This window comes from Phoxinus phoxinus (genome assembly GCF_949152265.1).
Source record: "Phoxinus phoxinus genome assembly, chromosome: 25".
Lineage (NCBI taxonomy): Eukaryota > Metazoa > Chordata > Actinopteri > Cypriniformes > Leuciscidae > Phoxinus > Phoxinus phoxinus.
This window is the reverse complement of record NC_136900.1, coordinates 12,834,970-12,856,841: the sequence shown is the minus strand read 5'-3', so window position 1 is coordinate 12,856,841 and position 21,872 is coordinate 12,834,970. Positions and strand designations below refer to the sequence as shown.

Genomic DNA, 21,872 nt, shown 5'->3' with positions numbered 1-21,872 from the left:
TGGTGTCTATTATTCAAGCTCTCAACGGAAGAATCTGGGTGTGACGCGTTTGGCAAAATAGGTCCACAAACGCTAAATAAAACTAAAATTCTCGGGACAGGAGCATGTGTCCAAATTTTAATCTTAACCGTTCTATTTCATCAGATACGATCTGTAAACAGGGCTTTAAGTGTAAAATACCGAACTTGTCCTTTAACATATCTTCGATTGTGATTAGCTGAAAGAAGAAATCATACACTTAGGATGGCTTGAGGGTGAGTCAATTATGGGATAATTTAAATTTTTGGGTGAACTTACCCAAATAGGTCTAATAGCTTGCAATCTGCCACTAATGTTTTTTCCAACCAAGACAAGCCTGTGAAAACCACTTTGTCTTCTTTCTACAGGTGGTTCGATGCTTATTTCTGCTGGCTGTACCTTTTTCCTTTTCCTGAGCTTTAGTCAGGCAGCCATTATAGCCTGGCAGTGTCTGTTTTGTGGCGTTAGCGTGGCAGCATGGAACGGCATTCAGGTCATCACCGTGGAACTCTACCCAGCTTCAAAAAGGTATATAAAATACATGCCACATATACACACTACAGTCATATGATCTAGGTTTGTTATTCCGACTTTGCAAACAACGGTAAAGATAGTTGGGCTTAATGAAATAATAGTATAATTGTTTGTTAAATTTTCTTTAGTACAATTTACTTTTAGGGCAATAAAAAAACATACTGTTAGGATTCCCTAAAGACAAGCAATGAGGAATTGGCAATTAAAAGGCATTAAGAAACATTATTTTTGAGCTTGACCTTAGTGCAAATGCAGTTTCCCTGTCAGACCACTACATTTTTGGGCGGAGAGTATTTAAATGGATCATGCCATGTGAGGTTTGCGCTTGTCAATTTAGTGGTATTTGCGCCATTATTTCCCACCCAAAAAAGGTGGTAAGTAATGGCACAAATATCAATGTTGGCCACACATTAATTTGCCTTAAAGTAGTAATTAATTCCTGTTCTCAACGTTTCTTACAGAGCCACAGCGTTTGGAGCCTTAAATGCCGTTTGTAAGTTGGCGGCTATATTGGGAAGCTCAATCTTCGCCTCATTCGTTGGCATTACCAAAGTCGTCCCCATTCTTCTGTCCTTTGGTGCTCTGGTCGGTGGTGGAGTGTTGGCCCTGAAACTGCCTGAGACCAGGGAGAAGATCTTGCTGTGAAAATCTGAAGCTGAACGTTTGGTCCAGGCCATTCTATATGACTATTAGTGTGGAGATAACAACTGCTGGCATGTGTAAAATTGGGTTTATTCAAAAACAAACAAGCAAAATACTAATAAAATGTGATATAGTATCAACAAACTCCAATATTCAAAAAACTACAAGGACCAAATGATGGGTTTACCCCTAGTCAACTATTGATTGATATGCCTGATATTTCATAGACAGTATGTTAAAGGCCTGTTGGGTTATTTGCAGCCCCCCAAAAAATCTGCACTAGTATAGTTATATAGTTTCAGAAAAGTCTACAGGGAGTACTATAAAGAAAAAAACTTCTAATGAAAAATAAAATTGTCCCAGATTTGCTTGAATGGAGTCGTGGAAGTCTCAATCCTGTGCCATTTCTTGGTCAAAAAATTCAGGTACTGTTGAAGAATTTTCTTTTTCTTTTATTTCATAGCTTGTATTTTGCTAGCATCTCATCCTCTGCCTTTGCTTATGATATAATCTCCGCCTGAAAAAAAGGTGTATTTCTGTCCTGTGAGTTTGCAAGTGTCCCACTGTATGTCAAGAGACCGATCTCAATGTGTCGCTGTACGTTCGGATGCTCGGTGCAGAATGTGCGCTTGTGTTTGTTAGGTCACTGCGGAAACCATTACGTGTGCTTCCTCCATTTTCTATTTTTGCTTTATTAACTGTAAATCGGCCATACTGGCGGAGTACCTTACAAAGATAGCCTCATTTTTACCTTGCCTTTCACTAAATGTGTTGTTTCTTAGTGCTCTCTCACTCTCTTTCTCTACCACCCTTTTATTTTATTATTTTGCATCCTGTGAATCCTGAAAAAGTGGAACGGTTTGGTCACTTTGGACTTAAGCTTCACAGAGCCACATATCTGTACTTGTTGTTGACTGAGTTGCATGTGTGTAACTTACAAAGTAATGTTTGTGTCAATGTGCTGTCTGGATGATCTAATGTATGTCTCACTGCAAATAAAACCGGTTAGATCATACGAGTCATTGGTAACCTGTATCATTTCAGTTCGACATCAATGAGCCGGTTATAGGAAGTTATATCATTATTTAGTCACCCTCATGTCATCCCAAACCTGTATGACTTTTTGTTTTGTGGAACACAAAATAATGTGGATACAATTAAAAGTCAATGGGGTCCAATATTTTTTTTGGACCCCATTGACTTTCATTGTATGGACAATTTTTTTTTAATTTTGTGTAGAAAAGTCATACAGGTTTGGAACGACACAAGGGCGAATAAATGGCAGAATTTAAATTTTTAGCTGAACTATCCCTTTAAGGTTTATAAAGCTGTGCATGTTATTGCTGTTTTGCTTTAAAAAATCAATACATGGACCAGAATTAAATGTATACACCTGAAAGATCAGACCGGTTGATAGGTTGAAGATTAAAGGCTGAATAATTCATGAAAACCTCTTTCTCATCGTGCATAATTAACAGTAAACTCTGCATAATACATATTTAGCACTCTGTCTCCTCTCCAGCAATAAGCTGGTGTGTGGTGGGCGTTCTGGCGCAGTATGGCTGCCGTCGTATCATCAAGGTGGATGCTGCACATTGGTGGTGTTTGAGGAGATTCACACCTTCCAAATGCGCTTTGAGTACCCAGAAAGCGTTATATAAATGTAACAAATTATTATATTACTTACTTCTTCATTTTTATATAGCATATTTATTTAGAAATATTTTCTGGCTGTCACAGAAATAATTCATTTTACGTTTTCCATTATAGTGTTTTGTGATTGTACATTATGATTTAAAAAAACAAAACATTTATGTGATTTGCACAGTCTGTGTGTTTTTTTTTTTTGGCCGAATACTTTCTTCTGCTTGCCAGCTCATTTTGTCCTGGGGTTTGAGCAACTCTGTGAAAGATGTAACAACAAGACATGGGAAACGGAGTTGGAGCAGAGTCCCTTTTTTTCGCTTGGTTGAGAGGTTTTAGTTTGTAGACAAGCTATTCAGCTCTTACGGTCACTGGAACTGTGGAAGTGGGTGGGAAAATATGCAAAAAAAAAAAAAATGAGTGCAAAGATCATTTTACATGCAGATTCTGGTCAAAAATGAGTGCATAACAAATACTAGATTGTTGATACTTTTTGCACATTGGGCACCACATACTTGTGTCGTTCTCACAATGCAATGTCATGTTTCTCCTGATTTGCAGCACCTCTGTCTCAAGATATTTTGTTTTGATTCACACTCAGGGTGCAAAATGCTGCAGGCCATGAAAGGAGGGAAAAAAAGAGAAAACATTGTAGTTCCCATGGGAAGGTTGAGAGGTTGATTTGGATAAGTTGTTACTTTAAATGGTAGGATTGAATAGAAACACAGGCCTTAATAAAATAGTCATTTCTTTCCTTTTGAGATTGTGAAAAGATGAGCACTGTGGTCTCATAAGACTTTGAACTAATATATTCTAACTGTCTCGCCCTCTAAGCCTGTGAGGTGCCAAAAATCACCACAGTCCTGGCACCTCTCGGCTCTCTCTCGAGGCCAGGGTACGGAAAGTTCACAATCACAAAGGTCATCCCAAGGCCTTGAAAGGACAAGTCATCGTGCAAAAACTCAGATGTTAGCTGAGATGTCTCAACAACCTGCTGCAACACAAACTATATTTGCCAGATTAGTAAAAACACACCATTCAAAAGTATAGGGTCAGTAAGATTTGTTATGCTTTTTGAAAGAAGTCTCCTATGCTCACCAAGACTGCATTTTAAATATACAGTAAAAACAGTAATATTGTGAAATATTATTACAATTTAAAATAGCTGTTGTCTATTTTAATATATTTTAAAATGTAATTTATTCCTGTGATGGCAAAGCTGAATTTTTTTTTTAGCAGCATTACACCAGTCTTCAGTGTCACAATATGCTGATTTGATGCTCAAGAAACATTTCTTATTAATATTAATGTTGAACAGTTTGAAATAGAAATATTTTATAACATTCTGAATGTCTTTAATGTTATTTAATGCACACTTGCTGGAGGAAAAAAATAAAATAAAAAGGCAAAGAATGATTTTAACTTAATTTATTCACACAGAATAATTATAAATAAATAAAAATATGTATATATTCTTGTCACTGTGCATTACTTTGGGAACCTGATATCCTTGCAGTGTGCATTAAGTTATACTGATGTTACATCTTTTATCTCTTCTCTCCCCTACTGCGAGCGGCAAATAGATATACTTCTGAAAATCAATTGATTGTATTAGTTATTGTTGAATACAGTGGCTTTAAGTGCACTTGAGTGATTCTGAGAAGATGAACTCTTGACTTGATCTCGGGGAGGTCACGGAGACTCTCGTGAACTGTGTATCACAGGCTTAGCACCTATAGTAGCCTACCGGTAGTTCTCAAGGTGCCATTTCGAGGTGCCAGTCTAAACAGTGGCATCTCAAAACTCCCACACACTCACCCACACACCTTCAAAGAGCCTAAATATGTAGTCAATAGCTTTCTAAGATGTTTTCAAACCACATATTATTGATTTTGAGTGTTCAGCCATTTTAAAAATGTGAAATTAGCAGCACATGTTGCAGCACATGCTAATCAATGCTAATGCTAATCAAAGTTTACAAAATGGAATCTAAATGCTTTTAATAGTCAACAAATCAATGGGCTTTATTATTCCAAAGTCTTTTCGATGGCAGTATATTAGTGTGATGGCTCTTAATATTGTTTAGCCAGCCTCATTAGCCCAGTTACATGTGTGGTGTGAAATTCCATTAAAGGTTCACACAGACAACTGACCAGTGGACCTCCCTTTAATGTGAGCCATTAGAGGTGTCGTTTAACACCTTGGCTGTGAGAGAATGACCCAAGCCTCTGTCCCCTTACAACTGTGACCTATTGACCGCACATCATCGTCTGTATAATGTTTTTTTTAATAATTTGAGAAAGCAGGGTATAGATTTATCCTTTATTTGTTCTTCAATGGCTATAAAACATTAGGGAACTTTCTTGTTATAAATTATGCCATGTTTATTTGGCATAAAACTATAAAAAATATTTGTTTCTATTTTATATGTTCGTACACGTACGTACTATGTATGCATGTATGTATACATATATATATATATATATATATATACTGTATATATTTTGTATATACGCTCATAGATTGTATATATAACATTTTATATTTATTTCAAGTTTTAGTAATGATAAATATGTTACAAATAATATTTATTTTATAAAAAAATAGATCGTGATCATATTTACAAAAATATTTGTGACTAATTATTCAAAGTTGACTATAGGACAGCGACATGTGATATGCAGTGATAAATATAAATATAAAAAATATATATATGCCATCATGTTTATTGACTACTGTATATTTTACTTGTTTATTGACTACTGTATATTTTACTGTATACTTACGGTATTTCTGCTCTTTTTTGAATTTGCCAAATGCTACTTAGCATGAATATTTTTTTATGAACCACTTTTTCACATATATTTTAATACCACTTTGTCGTGTTTCTATTTATGGATTGAAAATAATCCAAATACTACTGGAGATCGTGATGTTAAAAACAGAAGAAAAAAAAAGGTCATGCTGGGTAGGGGTGAAAAATCACACATTACCTGATGACTCATATCTGTAGGTTCCCACATCGGGACTGGACTTCTCTCCCTCTCTCACTGTAGTCTGGTCTGAGACAGACAGTGGTGGCCTGGAGAGGCCTGTGGAGGTGTCACTTCACACCTCTCATACAGCCTCAGCTGGTATAAATCCTCCCTCCAGCAAACCCTCCAGCATCACTGACCCTCTCTAACCACACAGAATGGACGTGTCTTCTCCACTCCTCCGCTACTTCACACAGAACTCCTGGAGCTGCCCGAGCTCAGACTCTGAGATCTACAACATCTCATCTCCTGAAGCAGTGTCTCCTACCTCCTACGTGGACTTCTCTCCTTCCGCCCAGCTTCAAAACAGTTCTTCTCCACCTTCCAGAGGTGCCAAAGCACCCGTTTCGGGTTCATTACATCAGGACGGCGCATGTTCCCGCGTCGGAACTAGAAGAACGCGCTCCAAGAACCCGAGCAAGCAAAGACAGAGTGCCAGCGAGAAAGAGAAGCTCAGAATGAGGGACTTGACCAAAGCTCTCAATCACCTCAGGACTTACTTACCTCCTTCAGTGGCTCCTGTCGGTCAAACCTTGACGAAGATCGAGACCCTTCGCCTCACTATCCGCTACATCTCCTATCTGTCTGCTCAACTAGGCCTCAGCGAAGAGTCTCTCTGCACGATGAGGGACCTTGGAGCTTCTAGATACCAAGAATCGTCTCAATATCAGGGCAATTCAACACCAGAGTATTGGGGACTCAGCACATCACATCAAGAACTGTGTCAAAGCACCTTCAGACCTTCAGAGCATGTCTTGAGGCAGACAGACATGGATTGTCATCAGGATTTCATGGGCATGGGAACACCTGCTTATGATGACTCCTTCAACTCCAGCTCAGAATCTCTTCTGGCCAGCCCTCTGTATGCAGACACAGCCACAGCATACCAGGTGTGTACTTTGTTTATGCATATTGTGTGATTTATTATTAATTACATTTTCAAATGTGAATATTTTGCTTTCTAAATGCTGTATAAAATACTTACCGTCTTTTGTCCTCTCTTTTTAGGGCTACAACAAAGCCGTCCACTATCCTGTTGCTCCGGAATACTGGGGATAAAACTCTCGATGGACTTTTTTCACATATTTAAAACTTTTCAAATATTTTATTTTATGGACTCCGCTGTACAGTATTTAATGTATTTTAATATATTGTTTTATCTTATTTTAAGATGTCTATTTTAATATTATATATTTTGTATGTGATCATGTTTTTGTACAAAAGTACTAATTTATTGATATTTATAATAAAAAAAAATTATCTATGTCAACATTTTGATTTTGTGTATTAATTTGAAATTGAAAATGAAATTAACTTTTTACTTCAGGATTTTGTTGAATTATTAATAAATAATAAAAAAAGGTTTTCACTTTTTAAAATCAACTTTTAGCATTTTAATAATTTGACTTCAATGCTAATATACATATATATATATATATATATATTGGCCTATTTTAAAACTTTAAATGTAGCCTATAATATTATTTAACATAACAATTTAGCTTTTTTGAAATTCACTTCAATAATTATTGATTTGAATATGTTCTCAAACCTCTTCTAGAATGTTCACTGAGGAAATCCATGTTGGAGATATAATATGTAATTGCAGAATCGCTAAATCTTTGATTTATAAAGAGAGACTGTGACGGATAGACATAAGTCACTTCAGTGGGTTCAGGGTTGTACTAGCTACTGTTGTTTAATGTGTTTTTGGATTGTTCTCCTGACGAAACTGCAAAAATATCTTTCCAAGAAATTTTAGTAGACAAAAAAAACTCGTAAAAATTATACGTTATCTAAGAGATCCACACTTGATGCCATTGAAAACACGGTAAGTCTATCTCTCACAGCCATGCTTTCATAGTTAGGATGGAGCTATACGATTGCCTAACCCTGCACAACCACAAACCCTAACTTCACTATAACTATAAGCTCGACCACCATAACGAATGCCCAACCTCACCCACCACAACTTCCGGTCTGAGACTGCTGGATGGCGCTGCTGTCCTGAATCTGCTGTGATGTATTCTACTTGTATTCTGCACTTTGCAGTTGGTTAGTATTGGTATGTTTTGTTGTGGTGAAATAATCTAATGTCTCCATAAGATGGCGCAATTTTACAGCCACAAGTCACATGCAGCTGCACAACAATGTTTTTATAGCATGACTCCTCCTCTTCATGTCATTCGAAATCACATACTTCCTAGTAGGCTAGGTGAAAAACATTACGTGACAAAAGACGTATGTCAGAATTTTCACAGTAGGCCTTCTCAAAAAAAAAAAAACTATGTGCAAGTACCCGGATGATACTACTTCCGGCGAAATTCTGAAGTGTGCATACGATGGGCACTTTACTATCACATGAGGCTACGGGAGAGACTTGAAGAAATCTAAAAAAGGCCCCAGTGACGGGCAGTTACAGTGTTAGTGGAGAAGCCGAGTCTCACCTTAGTCATTAACATGTAAATTACACCCCAAATCCTGATAATGGGCTTTTGCAGCCAGTATTCACATGCCAGATAGCAAGCACAGTTGGGCCGATTCCGGCTGAAATGCGTCATTGTCGGCTCACTGTCGGCATCGGTGAACAGATAATGGGCCAGATCCGTGCCGACCGCGCATAACACATCTGGCTTACTAACGGCTTTTCCTGTATGGGCCAATATCGGCTGAAAGCAGTTGTACTGGTGTCAGGTCCATACTCGGTGTAGCTGTGTGTATTTACCGTCGGCCCGAGTTCGTTTTGTCACAAGCGGGCCACTACTAGAATTAAGGAACTCCGCCGCCTGAAGAAAGGTTTTGGCGGTTAATTTAAATCCTGAGGAGGATCCTGCAGACGCAGACCATCGTGTTCGAGAGGAACCATTCAGCTGAAAAAACGAGTAAGTAATTTAATTATTTTATTGTTCTAGTGTTGTTTGATGTTTTAATTGTCAAGATAAAAAAGTATTTATCAATATCTAGATGTTTGCGATGATAATTTCATAACGTCAGAATAACGTTAACGTTACCCATTCGGTCCCGGAGAGTGTTGATGAGAAGGCCTAACGTTACGGTCTCTTTTTAGGATGATAGGTGATTTATTTATTAGAAACTGTGCTACTGTGCTGTATCCAGTGCACTGAAATGTTGGTTATGAAATTATATTGAATTATATTCCATTTTCTTTGCTAATATTTAGTCAATTCGTCTTTTTCAACGAGCGATTATCGAATAGGAGTCGGATGACGCTTTCTGCGCCATAGTTCTCTGCGTTATACAGGTTACTCATTCTGATTTTATTCACTATAACTTTCAAAAGAGTCATTTGGAAAAGCGTTATAACAAAAGAGAAGCTGCACAATAAATGCAGCTTAGATTCATTGTCTTTGGCACGTCTTGTGTTATTGAATGTAGCCTAACTGTTAACGTAATCTGCTTTAGAGCAGGTGCACTTTAGAGTGAAAGAAAAATATTAAAGCGTATAACGTTAATGTTATTAAAATGGTAGTTCTTAACATTTTACTGCAGTGGGGGATGTTACTATATGATTATGAACGAACATAAGTTAAACTGAAGTTTCATCTGAACGCACTGTTTGGAATCTGACAACACTTTTTACAGGTATTTTGGTAACACTACAGTGAGGTTTCATTCGTTAATATAAGTTAACTACATTAGTTAACATGTACTAAGAATTCACAATACTTAAGCATTTATTAAGCTTAGTTAATTTTCATTTTGACATTTACTAGGCTAATACATTATTAAAATCAAAAGTTGTATTTGTTAACATTAGTTAATGCACTGTGGACTAACAACAAGATCAAGCATTGAACAGTTGTATTTGTATTAACTAATGTTAACAAAGATTAGCCTAATAAATATTGTAACAAATTTATTGTTCATTGTAAATGTTAGGCTAGTTAACACATTAACTAGCCTAATTTTAGCAAATGAGACCTTATTGCAAAATGTTACAGATATTTTAAACTGCTGTGTGAACTCTGGCAACACTATTTGTCAAACCTGATTTGTCAAAAAGATTTAATATTGACCTCACAATGTCTATTCCTTCATTTAAAAGATGCAGTTGAGAGAAACACTCATGGCTAATGCTGCTGAAGTGGAGATCGAGGATCATGAACCGGCAGCAGCAGATCGAGAGGCAGAAACAAGATAAGTTTAAATCTATATTAAAAACACACCTCTTTAACCTAGCATAAACATAACACATTCACATTTCTATAATTCACATGCCTTAAAGGATTTTTAGGCTGCATAAATTAGGTCAACCAGAACCGAAACACTTCCCATAACACCGAATGTACTTGTTACATCGTAAGAAGAATGCATCTACGCTAATGTTAGTCTCTCTGTCTCATTCTTATTCCAAGGTTAGGGTACTGTAGTCAGCCAGATCTAGTCGGCATCCAGACCAGATAGACCTGCACCCTAAGATGACCACAGTGCAGCCCTGAATGCCAGACGAGATCACAACTAGACAAGATCTAGAAACAAACGCCTGTGAAGACCTCGTTGACACAACAGGCCTCAGCACAGCCATCGGATCAGATCCACGAGAGCCAGACCAGTCTTCCGCACAGACCCAATGGCCAGCTTCATCTCCCCTCTCACCAACGCCGGCGTGATCTCATCAAGGTAAAAGAGTAGCAAAACTCTAGAGCACGTAGATGTGAATTTGAGAACTTGTACAATAAATATTTCTACTGGAAAACCTGTTGAATGTTGAGATGTGCACTCACAGACAATAGTCACAAACCTGTATTCTGAATTTGAAGCTGCAGACAAGAAGTCACCAATGTGTAAAATGCCATTTACAGAAATACAATGACAGACACAAACTTGTATTCGCTCATTCACATTCGCAGTACAACCTCAATTAGGCATTAGCAAATTCTCAAATCTGCCATTGCAATTGCAATCCTTCACGCATTGACTTTGCAACTATTTTTGCGATATATTCGATGCGTAACTAACGTGTGCATTAGCAAACTGAGTGGCGTTGAGAGAGAAAGGCGGGGCAATTAAAAAAATTGCAATGGCAGATTTGAGAAGTTGCAAATGCCTAATTGATGTTTTCACGTTGGAGCTGTGAGTGTAAATTTTATTGTACAAGTACAAATATTTATTGTACAAGTTCTCAAATTCACATCTACGTGCTCTCAAGTTTTGCTACTCTTTTCCAATCTTCAAGCAAAAGGAGCTGAATAAAATACTCTGAATGATATCAATCCACAATCTGACTTGTGAAGCAGTCTGAATCCTAACACACACCATGTTCGTTGTTTGGCCAGAGGAGGACTGCCCCCCCGACTGAGCCAGGTTTTCTGTCACTGATGGAGTTTGGGTTCTTGCCACTGTCACCTCTGGCTTGCTTGGTTGGGGACACTTATTCTTGATATTATTGATCTGCCTGCATTGACACCATTATATGAGAACTGAACTGAGCTGAACGATGACATCACTGTTTTCTGCAGAGCTGCTTAATAATGAAAATTGACTCTTTTTATAATTGATATACTTTATACAGTTATTGAACAGAACAAAATCAACACTGTACTAAATTCAGCTGAACAATGAACTCTGTTTGCATCATTGATCATTTTCCTGTTTAACCCTGTAAAGGTGCTTTGAAACAGTCATTACTGTATATAGTGCTATATATTTAATGGTGACTTGACATTTGTAAAAGGAATTTATTTAGTGTTAAAGAGAAAAGAGTGAAAGAGTTTGTGTGTGAAAGAGAATGAGTAAATATAATTTACCTGTTATTTTGTGGTTTAAAATTGGCGTTGTTAATTAATGTTAATATCATGTATTTGTTCATTGTTAATACATGTAATTGTTAATTAAAGTGTTAATTTTATAATAAAAATCCTTAATCTTTTTAAATGGTTGAATTTGTGCTTCACTGCAGTCTCTGTACCAGGTCTGGCCCGGGGACCCAGCCGACTCTCAGCCAGATCTGTCTTACAGTGCCTGGGCCAGACCTGGGCCATATCAATAAATTAGAATCATTTTAAAGGGTGTGGGCCAAATCTGGGCCAGAGGAAGTTGTTTGAGTCCGTTTTCAGTGTGTGGGGCCAGTTCCGGGCCGGGGACCCAGCCAGAACTGGGCCAGAATTGAAGCAAGGATGAGGCCCAGAGGTGGGCCAGACAAATTTTGCTATCTGGGTAGGAACCACAGATTACAGCAGATAAAGCTAATTTAATATGCAGTTAAAACCCAACATAAAAGAAAACCAGCACAGCATAAAATTGAAATATTATGATCCCTTTTTTGAGGGTTAAATGCTTCCTATTAAGGCAGATATATGTGTTCATGTAAAGATTGTGAGAAAATTATATTAATAAATATATTAAGTGTGATAAAGTCATGTTCTTCAAAACATGATATAATTTACTTTTATTTGTTATTAAAAAGCCAAAACACATTCAAAAGCAGCTTCACAGGAAATAGTGGCATATTGAGTAAGCTAAAGGCAACAATGTCTAGAAAAACTCCCTAAAAAGACTATCCTTGAACATTTGTACATCAAGAACGATATTTAAAAATTAAATTAAAAAAAAAGATTATTTTACTTAGGCTACAAAAAAATACCCTTTGAGGCCCTCTGGTGGTCTAACGGAATAAATGAGACAGATAGAAGTTGCTTAAAGGGACAGTTTTAAATTCTGTCATTGTTTACTCACCTTCAAGTTGTTCTGAACCTGTATGAGTCTCTTTGTTCAACTGATGAACATAAAAGAAGGTAGCCTATTGATGGTAATGCTGGTAATTAAAATGCTGGTAATTAGAAAAATTGGTAATTCTCCCCATTGACTTTCATAGTGGGTTTTTTTTTTCATACTGAAGTCAAAGGGGGACAGCAACTGTCTGGTTACCAATATTCTTCAAGATATCTTCTTTTATGTGAATATATTTTTGTCCTCCATCAGAACAAAGAAACTCGAACAACATGACAGAATTGTAATTGATGGTAAATGATGGTGTTTGGATGATGACAGAATTTGTTATTTTTGAGTGAACCATCCCTTTAATTGGAACATCTTTCTCTACAAGCATACTAAAATAGGTATATACCTTTATATTTGGCCAGGTCAAATAATTAGCAAATATTTTGTTCAAATATTTGAATATTCTAATCATCAAAAGTGCTTATTCCACCTTGCTTTCATCTCAAAATGTATTTTGTTTTTTTTTAAAGCAAATGTAGTTTAAAATTTGCTAAATAAATGTCTACTTTCAGCATTAATATATTTTGACTCGAGATATCGACCATTAAATCAGTCATAAACTTAAATACAGCTTGTATCTTGCTCTGAAAAAAGGGTTACATTTTTTTATTAAAATATTATATGTAATAATTTTTTTGTATATTATTATAATAAATTATATAATATATAACATTTATTTTGAATTAATTCATATTTTACTTATATTTGTTTTTTACATTACATTTTCAGATTACATCTTTCCCTGTAGCTAAATTATATTTAATACTATTTAAACTCTACTATTCAAATAAAACAAAAGAAATAACATGATATCCCCAAAGCCTTTCCAGCTTATTACACAAAAGCCTCACCGTCAGCTAAGCACTAATCAGGCCTGTGCAAACAGAATCTCTTTCTTAATGAACTACAGATCAACAAAAAAGAGCATCTCGCACCTCTAAGTCTGGAGTGGATGATCCCGGCTTCAAAAGCCTGAACTTCATGCATCCTTATCTTCATAATCCTCTAATGCGAGAGGGGTCGGGCGGCTGCATGCGTTCCAGGACCGTCCTGAGGTGTGAGATACTGGGGTAATTAGAACCAGGACTCTGCTTTAGATACCCTTGACCCTGTGACTGATATGCTAATGTGCAGCTCAATACACAGCTTACAGAGCACTGGGAGGAAAGGATTTAGACAATTTAGTTGTTTACCTCAAATCAACATTTAACCGAGCAGGATAAGAAAAACACTTCACATTGATGTGCTAATCGACCTTTGATGCTGTAGGAAAAACTAAGACGCTTTGAAAAGGGAGAAGTCAACTCATTTGCAGGGAGGTCTGAGACTTTAAATCAACATCTCGGTGAATTAACAGTGAACAGTGACATTTTTAATGAGTTGAGCGCACAAATTTTGTCTTTTGGTGTTTGCGTTTGCTATTTACTTTGGCGTTGTGTGAGTTTGCTATATATATTTTTATCTAGCAGGCCGTTAAATGCAAAAATTACCTTTATGTCAGTTGAACATTTGAATTCCCTTCTAACCTCATGTTCAGAATATATAACTTTCTCATTTTTTGGTGGCATCAGCAGTGTTACATTTCTTCTGGTGTTGTCTCAGATCAGTGTGTTGTCTGGGAACAGTCCAAATCTAATTATTTGAGGTCAGCACAGGGCAGGAAGGAGCTAAAAGTGACACGTTGTGGTCTGGGAACCATTTCCTCAGAGCTACTCACACTGAAGCTGTAATCCACAAGCCCAGGCCTGAGGAAGAGCGAGAAGAGAACAACAACTGCATATACAACCAGCAATATTTCATCTTGCTTCAAATCGAAAAGCAGATGCGTCATAAACAGCGATTTTGCACTAGTTGCTTTTTAATTATATTGTAATTTTAATTTGGAATATTTAGCCTATGTATTGTATAATTCAGAGTAACATTTATTATTTATACAGGTATATGATGTATTTTACATTTTTATACAAAAGTAAAACTGTGTTTTCAAAATCAACCATTTCAAATATGCCCTGTTTTTTTTATTCCTTCCTGAGTTCCCATGAGGTCATAAAAGGTAAAAGTCAGTTGTCTAAACAAAAACCTGTGAACAAGTGACAGATTACAGGCTACACACTTCACGAAAAGATGTGTTACTCTGAGAGAGCAAGCATTATATAAAAAGCAGAACATAAGACATTTACATTTCTTAACTTTTTAATACATTTACAACAAATAATAAACAATTTTATAAAGAATGAATGCATAAATAAATGTGTTCATGGTAAACCCTACACTCTAAACATACTGGGTTATTTCAACTCATGTTTGGGTCAAATATGGACAAACCCAACTGGTTTTAAAAAAGATATTACAAATTGAAACCAAATTTGGGTTTGTCCATATTTGACCCTATATGGGTTGAAACTATTTTTAGAGTGTACGTTATGGGGGCCAAATTTCCCCATAGTAATACTAATTTTTGGTCCCCATGAGGAAAACAGCTTATAAATCATGCTAAATTTAGTTGTTTGTTTTTTATGTAAAAATGCAGAAAGTTGTGTTGTGTGTGTGTGGTTCAGGTATTCCCTACATTATAGGGACAAAATGTCTAAAGATGGCAATATTTGAAACCCTTGACATTTTTACCACCGTGAAGAAAACAGCTTGTAAATCGCATTAAATTGTGTTTTCTTTAATATACGTTTTCTGTGATAGGTTTCGGGGTTAGGGGATAGAATATACAGTTTGTATAGTATTAAAATCATTATCTGGAAAGTCCACATGAAATATGAAAACTCAACGTGCGTGCGTGTGTGTGTGTAAAAAGTGCAAAAAATAAATAAATAAATTAAACTATAAAATACAACAAGACCTGCCTACTTTGTTGTAAAATGGAACATAAAATTGAATGGCATTGTTTTGTTTGCCTAGCTTTATACTGCTGATTAAAACTACAAACAATAGTTTAAAAAGGAACTTAAAATGCTGGGTTGTTTCAACCCAATTTGGGGTAAAATATGGACAAACCCAAACGTTGGGTTAAAAATATAATGTAAAAATTTAACCCAACAGCTGGGTTTGACCATATTTTACCCAATATTGGGTTGAAACAACCCAGCATTTTTTAGAGTGTTGATTTTTTTAATGATGTGACATAGTACTAAACTTCTGTGAATAAATGAATAAAAATAAATGGAAAAAAAACTCTTTAGTTGTAAATGTATCTTGAACTTGTCCTGCACCGATGAATGTTATTTTACCACCGCATTCACCGCCTCCCACCTGTGCTTGAAGTGATGTGAGTTTTCCCAGAGACCCCCTGCCCCTGGTGTGACGTCTCTCTGCCGCTTTGAAATTCTCAAGCGCCTTGTGGAGGTGCAACATCACACCTCTTCATCCTGGATATATTGGGCTTCTGCCTCCGGCTCTTTAGCATTCACTCAGGTACCAGAGAACGAGAAGGAAACATCTCCTCAGCTGAAAGATCACAACCATGGAGTTTAACTTCTCTCCGTATATGCTCCAGGGAGCCAAATTCCAGTTTGAATCACCAACCAGCGTTGATGCTGGGTACTTCAGTGCCTGTGGAAGTCTTTCTCCGAGCTCCTCCATTGATTCTGGATGTTTTTCTCCTCCTGCCAGCTGTTGGGGAGCTGGAAGACAACCGGAGGCTGCAGGGAAACCCAACATCGACTGCATACCAGCTAAAAAACCCAGAATAATTCTTCCTGCTGAGGGAAAGAGGCGTTCCAGGTCCAAAAACCCTGGAACGAAGCGTGAGACGGCCAGCGAAAGAGAGAAGCTCAGGATGAGGGATCTGACCAAAGCTCTCCATCATCTCCGAAACTACCTACCTCCTTCTGTGGCTCCTCCTGGACAAACCTTGACCAAGATTGAGACCCTTAGCCTCACTATTAGCTACATCTCGTACCTTTCTGCTCAGCTGGAACAGACCGAGACCTCCAATCATGAAACATCACCGAGATGCTTCTCACAAGATAGGCTTCAGACTGAAACCTGGTGTCTGGATGGGCCAGAGGAACACGGGCAAGACGACGTCCAGAACTGTCCAACATTCACAGCCTTCAGTGATTCAACACAGCAGATGGAAAACAACTTTCCTTCTTCACACTTCAGAGATGCACAATCCTATATGGTAAGGAGGCTTTTCTTTACACTGATATTTATGTTTATTTGATAATGACTAAGAGTTTTATTTGTTTGTTGCACAGTGATTTAAGTGTGTGCTGAATTCCCCTTTTCTTCTTTTAACAGTTTCCCTGCACAACAACACATGATGCTACATACAGCCATCAGTTTTTTCAATGAAGAACGCGGAGAGGATATGCCAAAAACACATGGTCACTGTGTGAAAACTTTATCTAAAGACTTTATTTGTTTGTTGCATTGATTATTTGTACATATTTATCAGATAACATATTTTTCTATTGAATACATTTGTACATATGCTTATTTATTGTCTTTTTCAATTAAATGCTTTAAAATATTACTAATTTTTGCATTTTCTTTGTTTTTTCCTCATACATTTTTTTAAAACACAATTCAAACGCTGCTATAATAAAATCATTTTAGTGGGCACAAATACAAAAAAATGACTTGAAATGAAATAACCTTGGGAACAGCTGGTTAAAATTCACTGCAAAAGGAAACAAAGAATTCATTGAATTCATTCAGATATTGCTAGTAAATTTCACCAATAATACAAAGAAACAGCAAGTAGCCTAACACATTGAATTAAACATTAATAGAAAAACGAATGTAAATGAGTTGTAAAATGTATAACAATAATCTTTTTACAGTTTATGGTGAAATACCTTTGGGATTTTAATGAATGGCATAATTATTTACGTCTAAAATTATTTTCTTTACAGAAGCAATGAGATGCAGACAATGCTATGAGCATCTGTACAAAATGTTAAAAAAAAATTGTCTGTCATCACAAGATTGTATATGTACTGTGTAATTACTGTTATTTTTACTTTTTACAATAATCCAATCCTCTTAATTTTACAATTGGAAGAGGTTCTTAGTTCATTCATTTACTTAATGCTTCTCTCAACTGTGTAGCTTCCTCTTGTGCTTCATGTGTTGATTTTGTGTCAGTGCTTTCTTCAGATGCTGAAAATTAAATCAAATTTTGATTAGTCAACCGAATGTGCGAATGAAAACTAATACAATATTCATTATACAATAAATATAATATTTATAGACTCCAGTAATCAACTGTGTTTGTAAACAATGCATTTTACTCTTTAGTCACTCTGATGTGAAAATAATACAAAAATAATATTTAAAACAAATTACTCACTCGAAGCAGAGGAATAATCCCTTTTAGATGATGCTAGAACATGAAGGGAAGTTAAAAAGCATTAAAAAAATTCCCTGAGGATATATCTGCGTCCGACATCGCATACTCTCTTGAGCATGTACCGGTACTCATTTTGAATAAGTTATTACTTTGCAACCATTAAAAAAAAGTATGTTCTATATAGTATAAGTGTGTAGTATGAATGGATGTATACATCCATGTTTATTATCACGTGACCGGTCAGCATCAGTTGAGTTGTTTCACTGCCATTCACAAATTCTCCACTGTAGCCTCATGGGACAGTAAAGTGTCCATTATAAGCACACTTTCCTGTCAGCGTCAGTTGAGTCGTTTCACTGCCATTCACAAATTCTCCACAGACTCAACTGACTCAATTACACGTGACTCAATTACACGTGACTCAATTACACGTGATAATAAACATGGATGTATACATCCATTCATACTACACACACACTCATACTATATAGAACATACTTTTTTTAATGGTTGCAAAGTAATTTCAGTTCACTTCAGAATCTTGCCAGGATTTATAGGTCACCCGGGTACTTTTTGGCTATTCTTTTATTTTGGACATACTTCTTTTGTCACATACTGTTTTTCACCTATAGGGAAATATGTGACTTCGGATGCAGCCATAGGTATTTTTCATTCCTTACAGAGTTGATCTTACCTGCTCTTCTCCTCCTGTATTTATATATGACGGCTCCGGTCCCAAAAACCAACAGCAGAGCCAAAAATATCAGCACTGAAGGAATCACTGATTTAAATGGTTCACCAGGATCAAATTCTAAAAATAAACACATTAAAAAGCTTACAAACAATTGAAAAACACTACTGGATTTTATTATTTTCTCACAACCAAATCATTACCCAAAGTGACGTGGAGTTTGTTGTCCAGACTGAGGTGTGTGGCAGAGCAGCTGTATGTGTGTTTGTCTGCACTGATCTCCAGACTCTTCCTCATCTGGTACGTCCCGTCACCATTGGGCAGCAGATCTCCTCCAGTGATCTCATGAGCAGATACAGGCTGTCCATCTCTGAACAGGGTCAGGTTGATGTGACGAGGGTAAAATCCTGTTGCCAAACAACTCACACGAAACCCTCCAGAATCTGAGTTTGCTTTCTGAATCAGTCTGACTCGCGGTTTCACTGAGGGGAAAAAAGGTAACAGAAAGATATTATTTCAATATATAGGCTACTGGTCGGAAAAATGCTAAATGTACATCTGTCATGTAGAGAATTGTCGAGAGGCCTGGGAGAAGTTAGGAATGCTCAGTACAAGGGAGTAATTTTCAAAATGCCAGTTGTGGTTTATTTTAGATAAATCCATTTTGCCAGGTGCAGACCACAAAATACAAAAAAAAAAAAAAAAAATTAATGCAACAGATAGTGCTTAAACAAAAGAAAAAGGCTGTGAGCAGCAAAACTGGCACTAAACAATGCCTAGTGGCACATCCACAAAACATCAGCAGGTCTCACCTCAGACCTGTTCAAGCATTTGCACAGTATACACTGGATGCAACATCCCCTCCCAAACATGCTCAGACAATGGTTTAAATATACAAGTTTCCCGCCAAACTCTAGTAGGACGAACCATTATCACGGGGTGGAACCTTTCCCCGTAACAATCATCACGGACTTCCACAGCAAAACATTAGTACATAAATAATATAAATCTAACTACCGTTCAAGAACTCATTGCTGACATACAATAATCATAATACAAACATGCATAACATACAACCAAACACTCAAACATTAACACCCCATAGCACTCATGTCTACCTCCATTTGGTAAAATGGTACGTTCTGGATATGCGCACTACCAGAACCCACCTCCAAACCCTGGCTCAGACAGGCAAGATCTAACATGTGATATAAAATGTAAACCTACACAATAAAGAAATAATTTAAAACAAACAATGACTCTCTATTATCCGTCAAAACATTAACACATTGAACACTTGATGTTGGTATAATGTCCATTCACCTATACATTGTTAACGTACAATACACAAACTATTCCTGCAATCAACCCACCACATAAATTCAAAATAACACTAGGCTGACACACTAGTGATGATGTCCTTGACCTGGTTCATCATCACAACATCATAACTTTTTTTTGTAGTTTAGCTGCGAGTCAGTCATCGTACCTTTTCTATTGACTTGATTTCTCCTTTTTTCAAGATACCCCTTGAGTGTTTTGATGCAGAATGGCTGGTAAAAACTTTCATGACGCCTCATGCTAACTTCAAGATGAATATTCAGCACTTGGGCCGAGATGTTTAAATGACCCTGGTATGTGAAGTTCTTGTCAACATAAAGCAACTCATCTGTGGTGGAGCCTCCGACAGCATCTCGTGTGATCATTTGTCCCGGTTCACCATCATCTCTCAGTTCACACACAACCAGCCTCTGAAGGGCTAGAACATCTTTAATGGAGAGATAAAGCTTTAAGGTGTTTATTTGGGAAAAAAACAATCCATTACATGCTCAACCAAACAACAACATAATAATAATAATAATTTAAAGTATAGTATATTTCTATTAAAACCTAGTCTTGTATAATACATACCATCAGTTTTGTTAAACTTGTTGGTTGCTATTGCCCATTTCCCCATAAAAGATGATTGTATGTTGTCACTTATTCTGAGGAGATCATTGGAATCAAACACGTCGTCTTCAGTTGTTGTATTTCCTCTTGGAATGAGTGTCTTCGTCTCACCGTTATAGTACATAATTCTGATATCATCCAACATCGCTACATAGCTAAATTCAGGAAATGGCGTTTGTCCTTTAATGTACGTTGCAAGCGTCCACAAAGAGTGAGAGCCTGGAAAAGAACAGGACATTGTAAGCAACATCTAAAACCACTGATATGTTTTTAGAATTGTTAGGATATGTTTGATGTATTTAATTTTTTTTAATGATGTTTAAATTTAAATTTAAAGTGTTGCATTGAATAAATTAAAACCAGTCAGTGACAATTCTCTCAATTCTTAAGACTCATTCTGGACAGCAAGCCAAAGCAGTTTAAATATTTACAGAAACACCTTTATAGGACCAGCTGTTTTTGTGCAACCAGGAAATGCAGACTCTCGAAAGTCAAAAAGGTGTTAAAAGAACCATTTAAAGGTGTACTGGTGTTTCATAACATGTATTTTTATTTCAAATTTGAAGAAACAATTAGCACATGCATTAAACAGGCAAAAAAAAAACTCTTAACTCCATCTTAAAATAACACCAAACTTTAAAAGTCTAATCAGTTTGTTTATACATTTCTGTTTTATGTGCTTTTCAGGCTTACAATGATAAAAACTAGCTACTGCATATTGAAGAACAACTCAGCATGCAAGTACACTTAAAAACTTGTAGAAGCAGGTTTGATTGAGGAGACGTGTCCAAAACAGATTCTAAAGAGGTAGCAAAATTTAATTGAAGTTTACAAAAATTGGTTTTATTGAATTCTTTTGAAATCTTACCTTTTGGAGCAGTTATTGGAAGCAAAAGCAGAAAAAGAAGAAAACTTTTTTCCATGTTTCTGACACAGGCCTATAGGCACACTCGCAACTTTGAAATAAACTTCTTCCACCCTTGGTTGGTGAGTGTTTTGACTCAACTTTATCTTTTAATATTTAGCTAGCAATAAAAAAACAATGCATGTCTGTTAGGCAATCTTTGCACCACAAACAGGTTTTATCTTTCACTTTCGCATTTGTCTGAAACCTTCCATGACTAACAGTGGCCTTTACCAGAACATATAGACCATAACTATATGTCTTGCAGCAACAATTTAGTAACTGTATTTTTTAGGAGGAGGGGGGATAGGGGGTTACAGACAAAATTGTTTGAAAATGTTTCTCTGCTCATGTTGTTTTGCGGAGCAAGACATTTTTATGATGCAATTTAATGTTTAATCTTCT

General features: G+C 36.6%; 4 protein-coding genes across 6 annotated transcripts in view; 3 read left to right on the top strand and 1 right to left on the bottom strand.

Moving 5' to 3' along the window:
- sv2bb (synaptic vesicle glycoprotein 2Bb) overlaps positions 1 to 2,214 on the top strand; it is a 35,822-nt gene extending 33,608 nt beyond the window's left edge. For all 3 annotated transcript variants that reach the window (XM_079603660.1, XM_079603658.1, XM_079603659.1), the window contains 2 exons: positions 387 to 546; positions 1,014 to 2,214. In XM_079603660.1, the coding sequence (XP_079459786.1) occupies positions 387 to 546; positions 1,014 to 1,197 (344 nt within the window). In that variant the 3' untranslated portion in view covers positions 1,198 to 2,214. The remainder of the gene's footprint in view (positions 1 to 386; positions 547 to 1,013) is intronic.
- A 3,581-nt stretch (positions 2,215 to 5,795) lies between these two features.
- Positions 5,796 to 6,979, top strand: mespbb (mesoderm posterior bb). The gene is made up of 2 exons (XM_079603985.1): positions 5,796 to 6,763; positions 6,882 to 6,979. The coding sequence occupies exons 1-2, from the start codon at positions 6,032 to 6,034 to the stop codon at positions 6,930 to 6,932; spliced, it is 783 nt and encodes a 260-aa protein (XP_079460111.1). The 5' UTR covers positions 5,796 to 6,031; the 3' UTR covers positions 6,933 to 6,979.
- An 8,943-nt stretch (positions 6,980 to 15,922) lies between these two features.
- mespab (mesoderm posterior ab) lies at positions 15,923 to 17,041 on the top strand. The gene is made up of 2 exons (XM_079604548.1): positions 15,923 to 16,749; positions 16,869 to 17,041. The coding sequence occupies exons 1-2, from the start codon at positions 16,087 to 16,089 to the stop codon at positions 16,920 to 16,922; spliced, it is 717 nt and encodes a 238-aa protein (XP_079460674.1). The 5' UTR covers positions 15,923 to 16,086; the 3' UTR covers positions 16,923 to 17,041.
- Positions 16,955 to 21,546, bottom strand: LOC306994158 (zinc-alpha-2-glycoprotein-like). Its single transcript, XM_079604545.1, has 7 exons — positions 21,432 to 21,546; positions 20,525 to 20,782; positions 20,103 to 20,372; positions 18,817 to 19,095; positions 18,617 to 18,733; positions 17,923 to 17,955; positions 16,955 to 17,732 (listed from the first exon to the last, which is right to left on the bottom strand). Exons 1-7 carry the CDS (start codon positions 21,484 to 21,486, stop codon positions 17,650 to 17,652), a joined length of 1,095 nt encoding a protein of 364 aa, XP_079460671.1. The 5' UTR covers positions 21,487 to 21,546; the 3' UTR covers positions 16,955 to 17,649.
- Between the last annotated feature and the right edge of the window lie 326 nt (positions 21,547 to 21,872).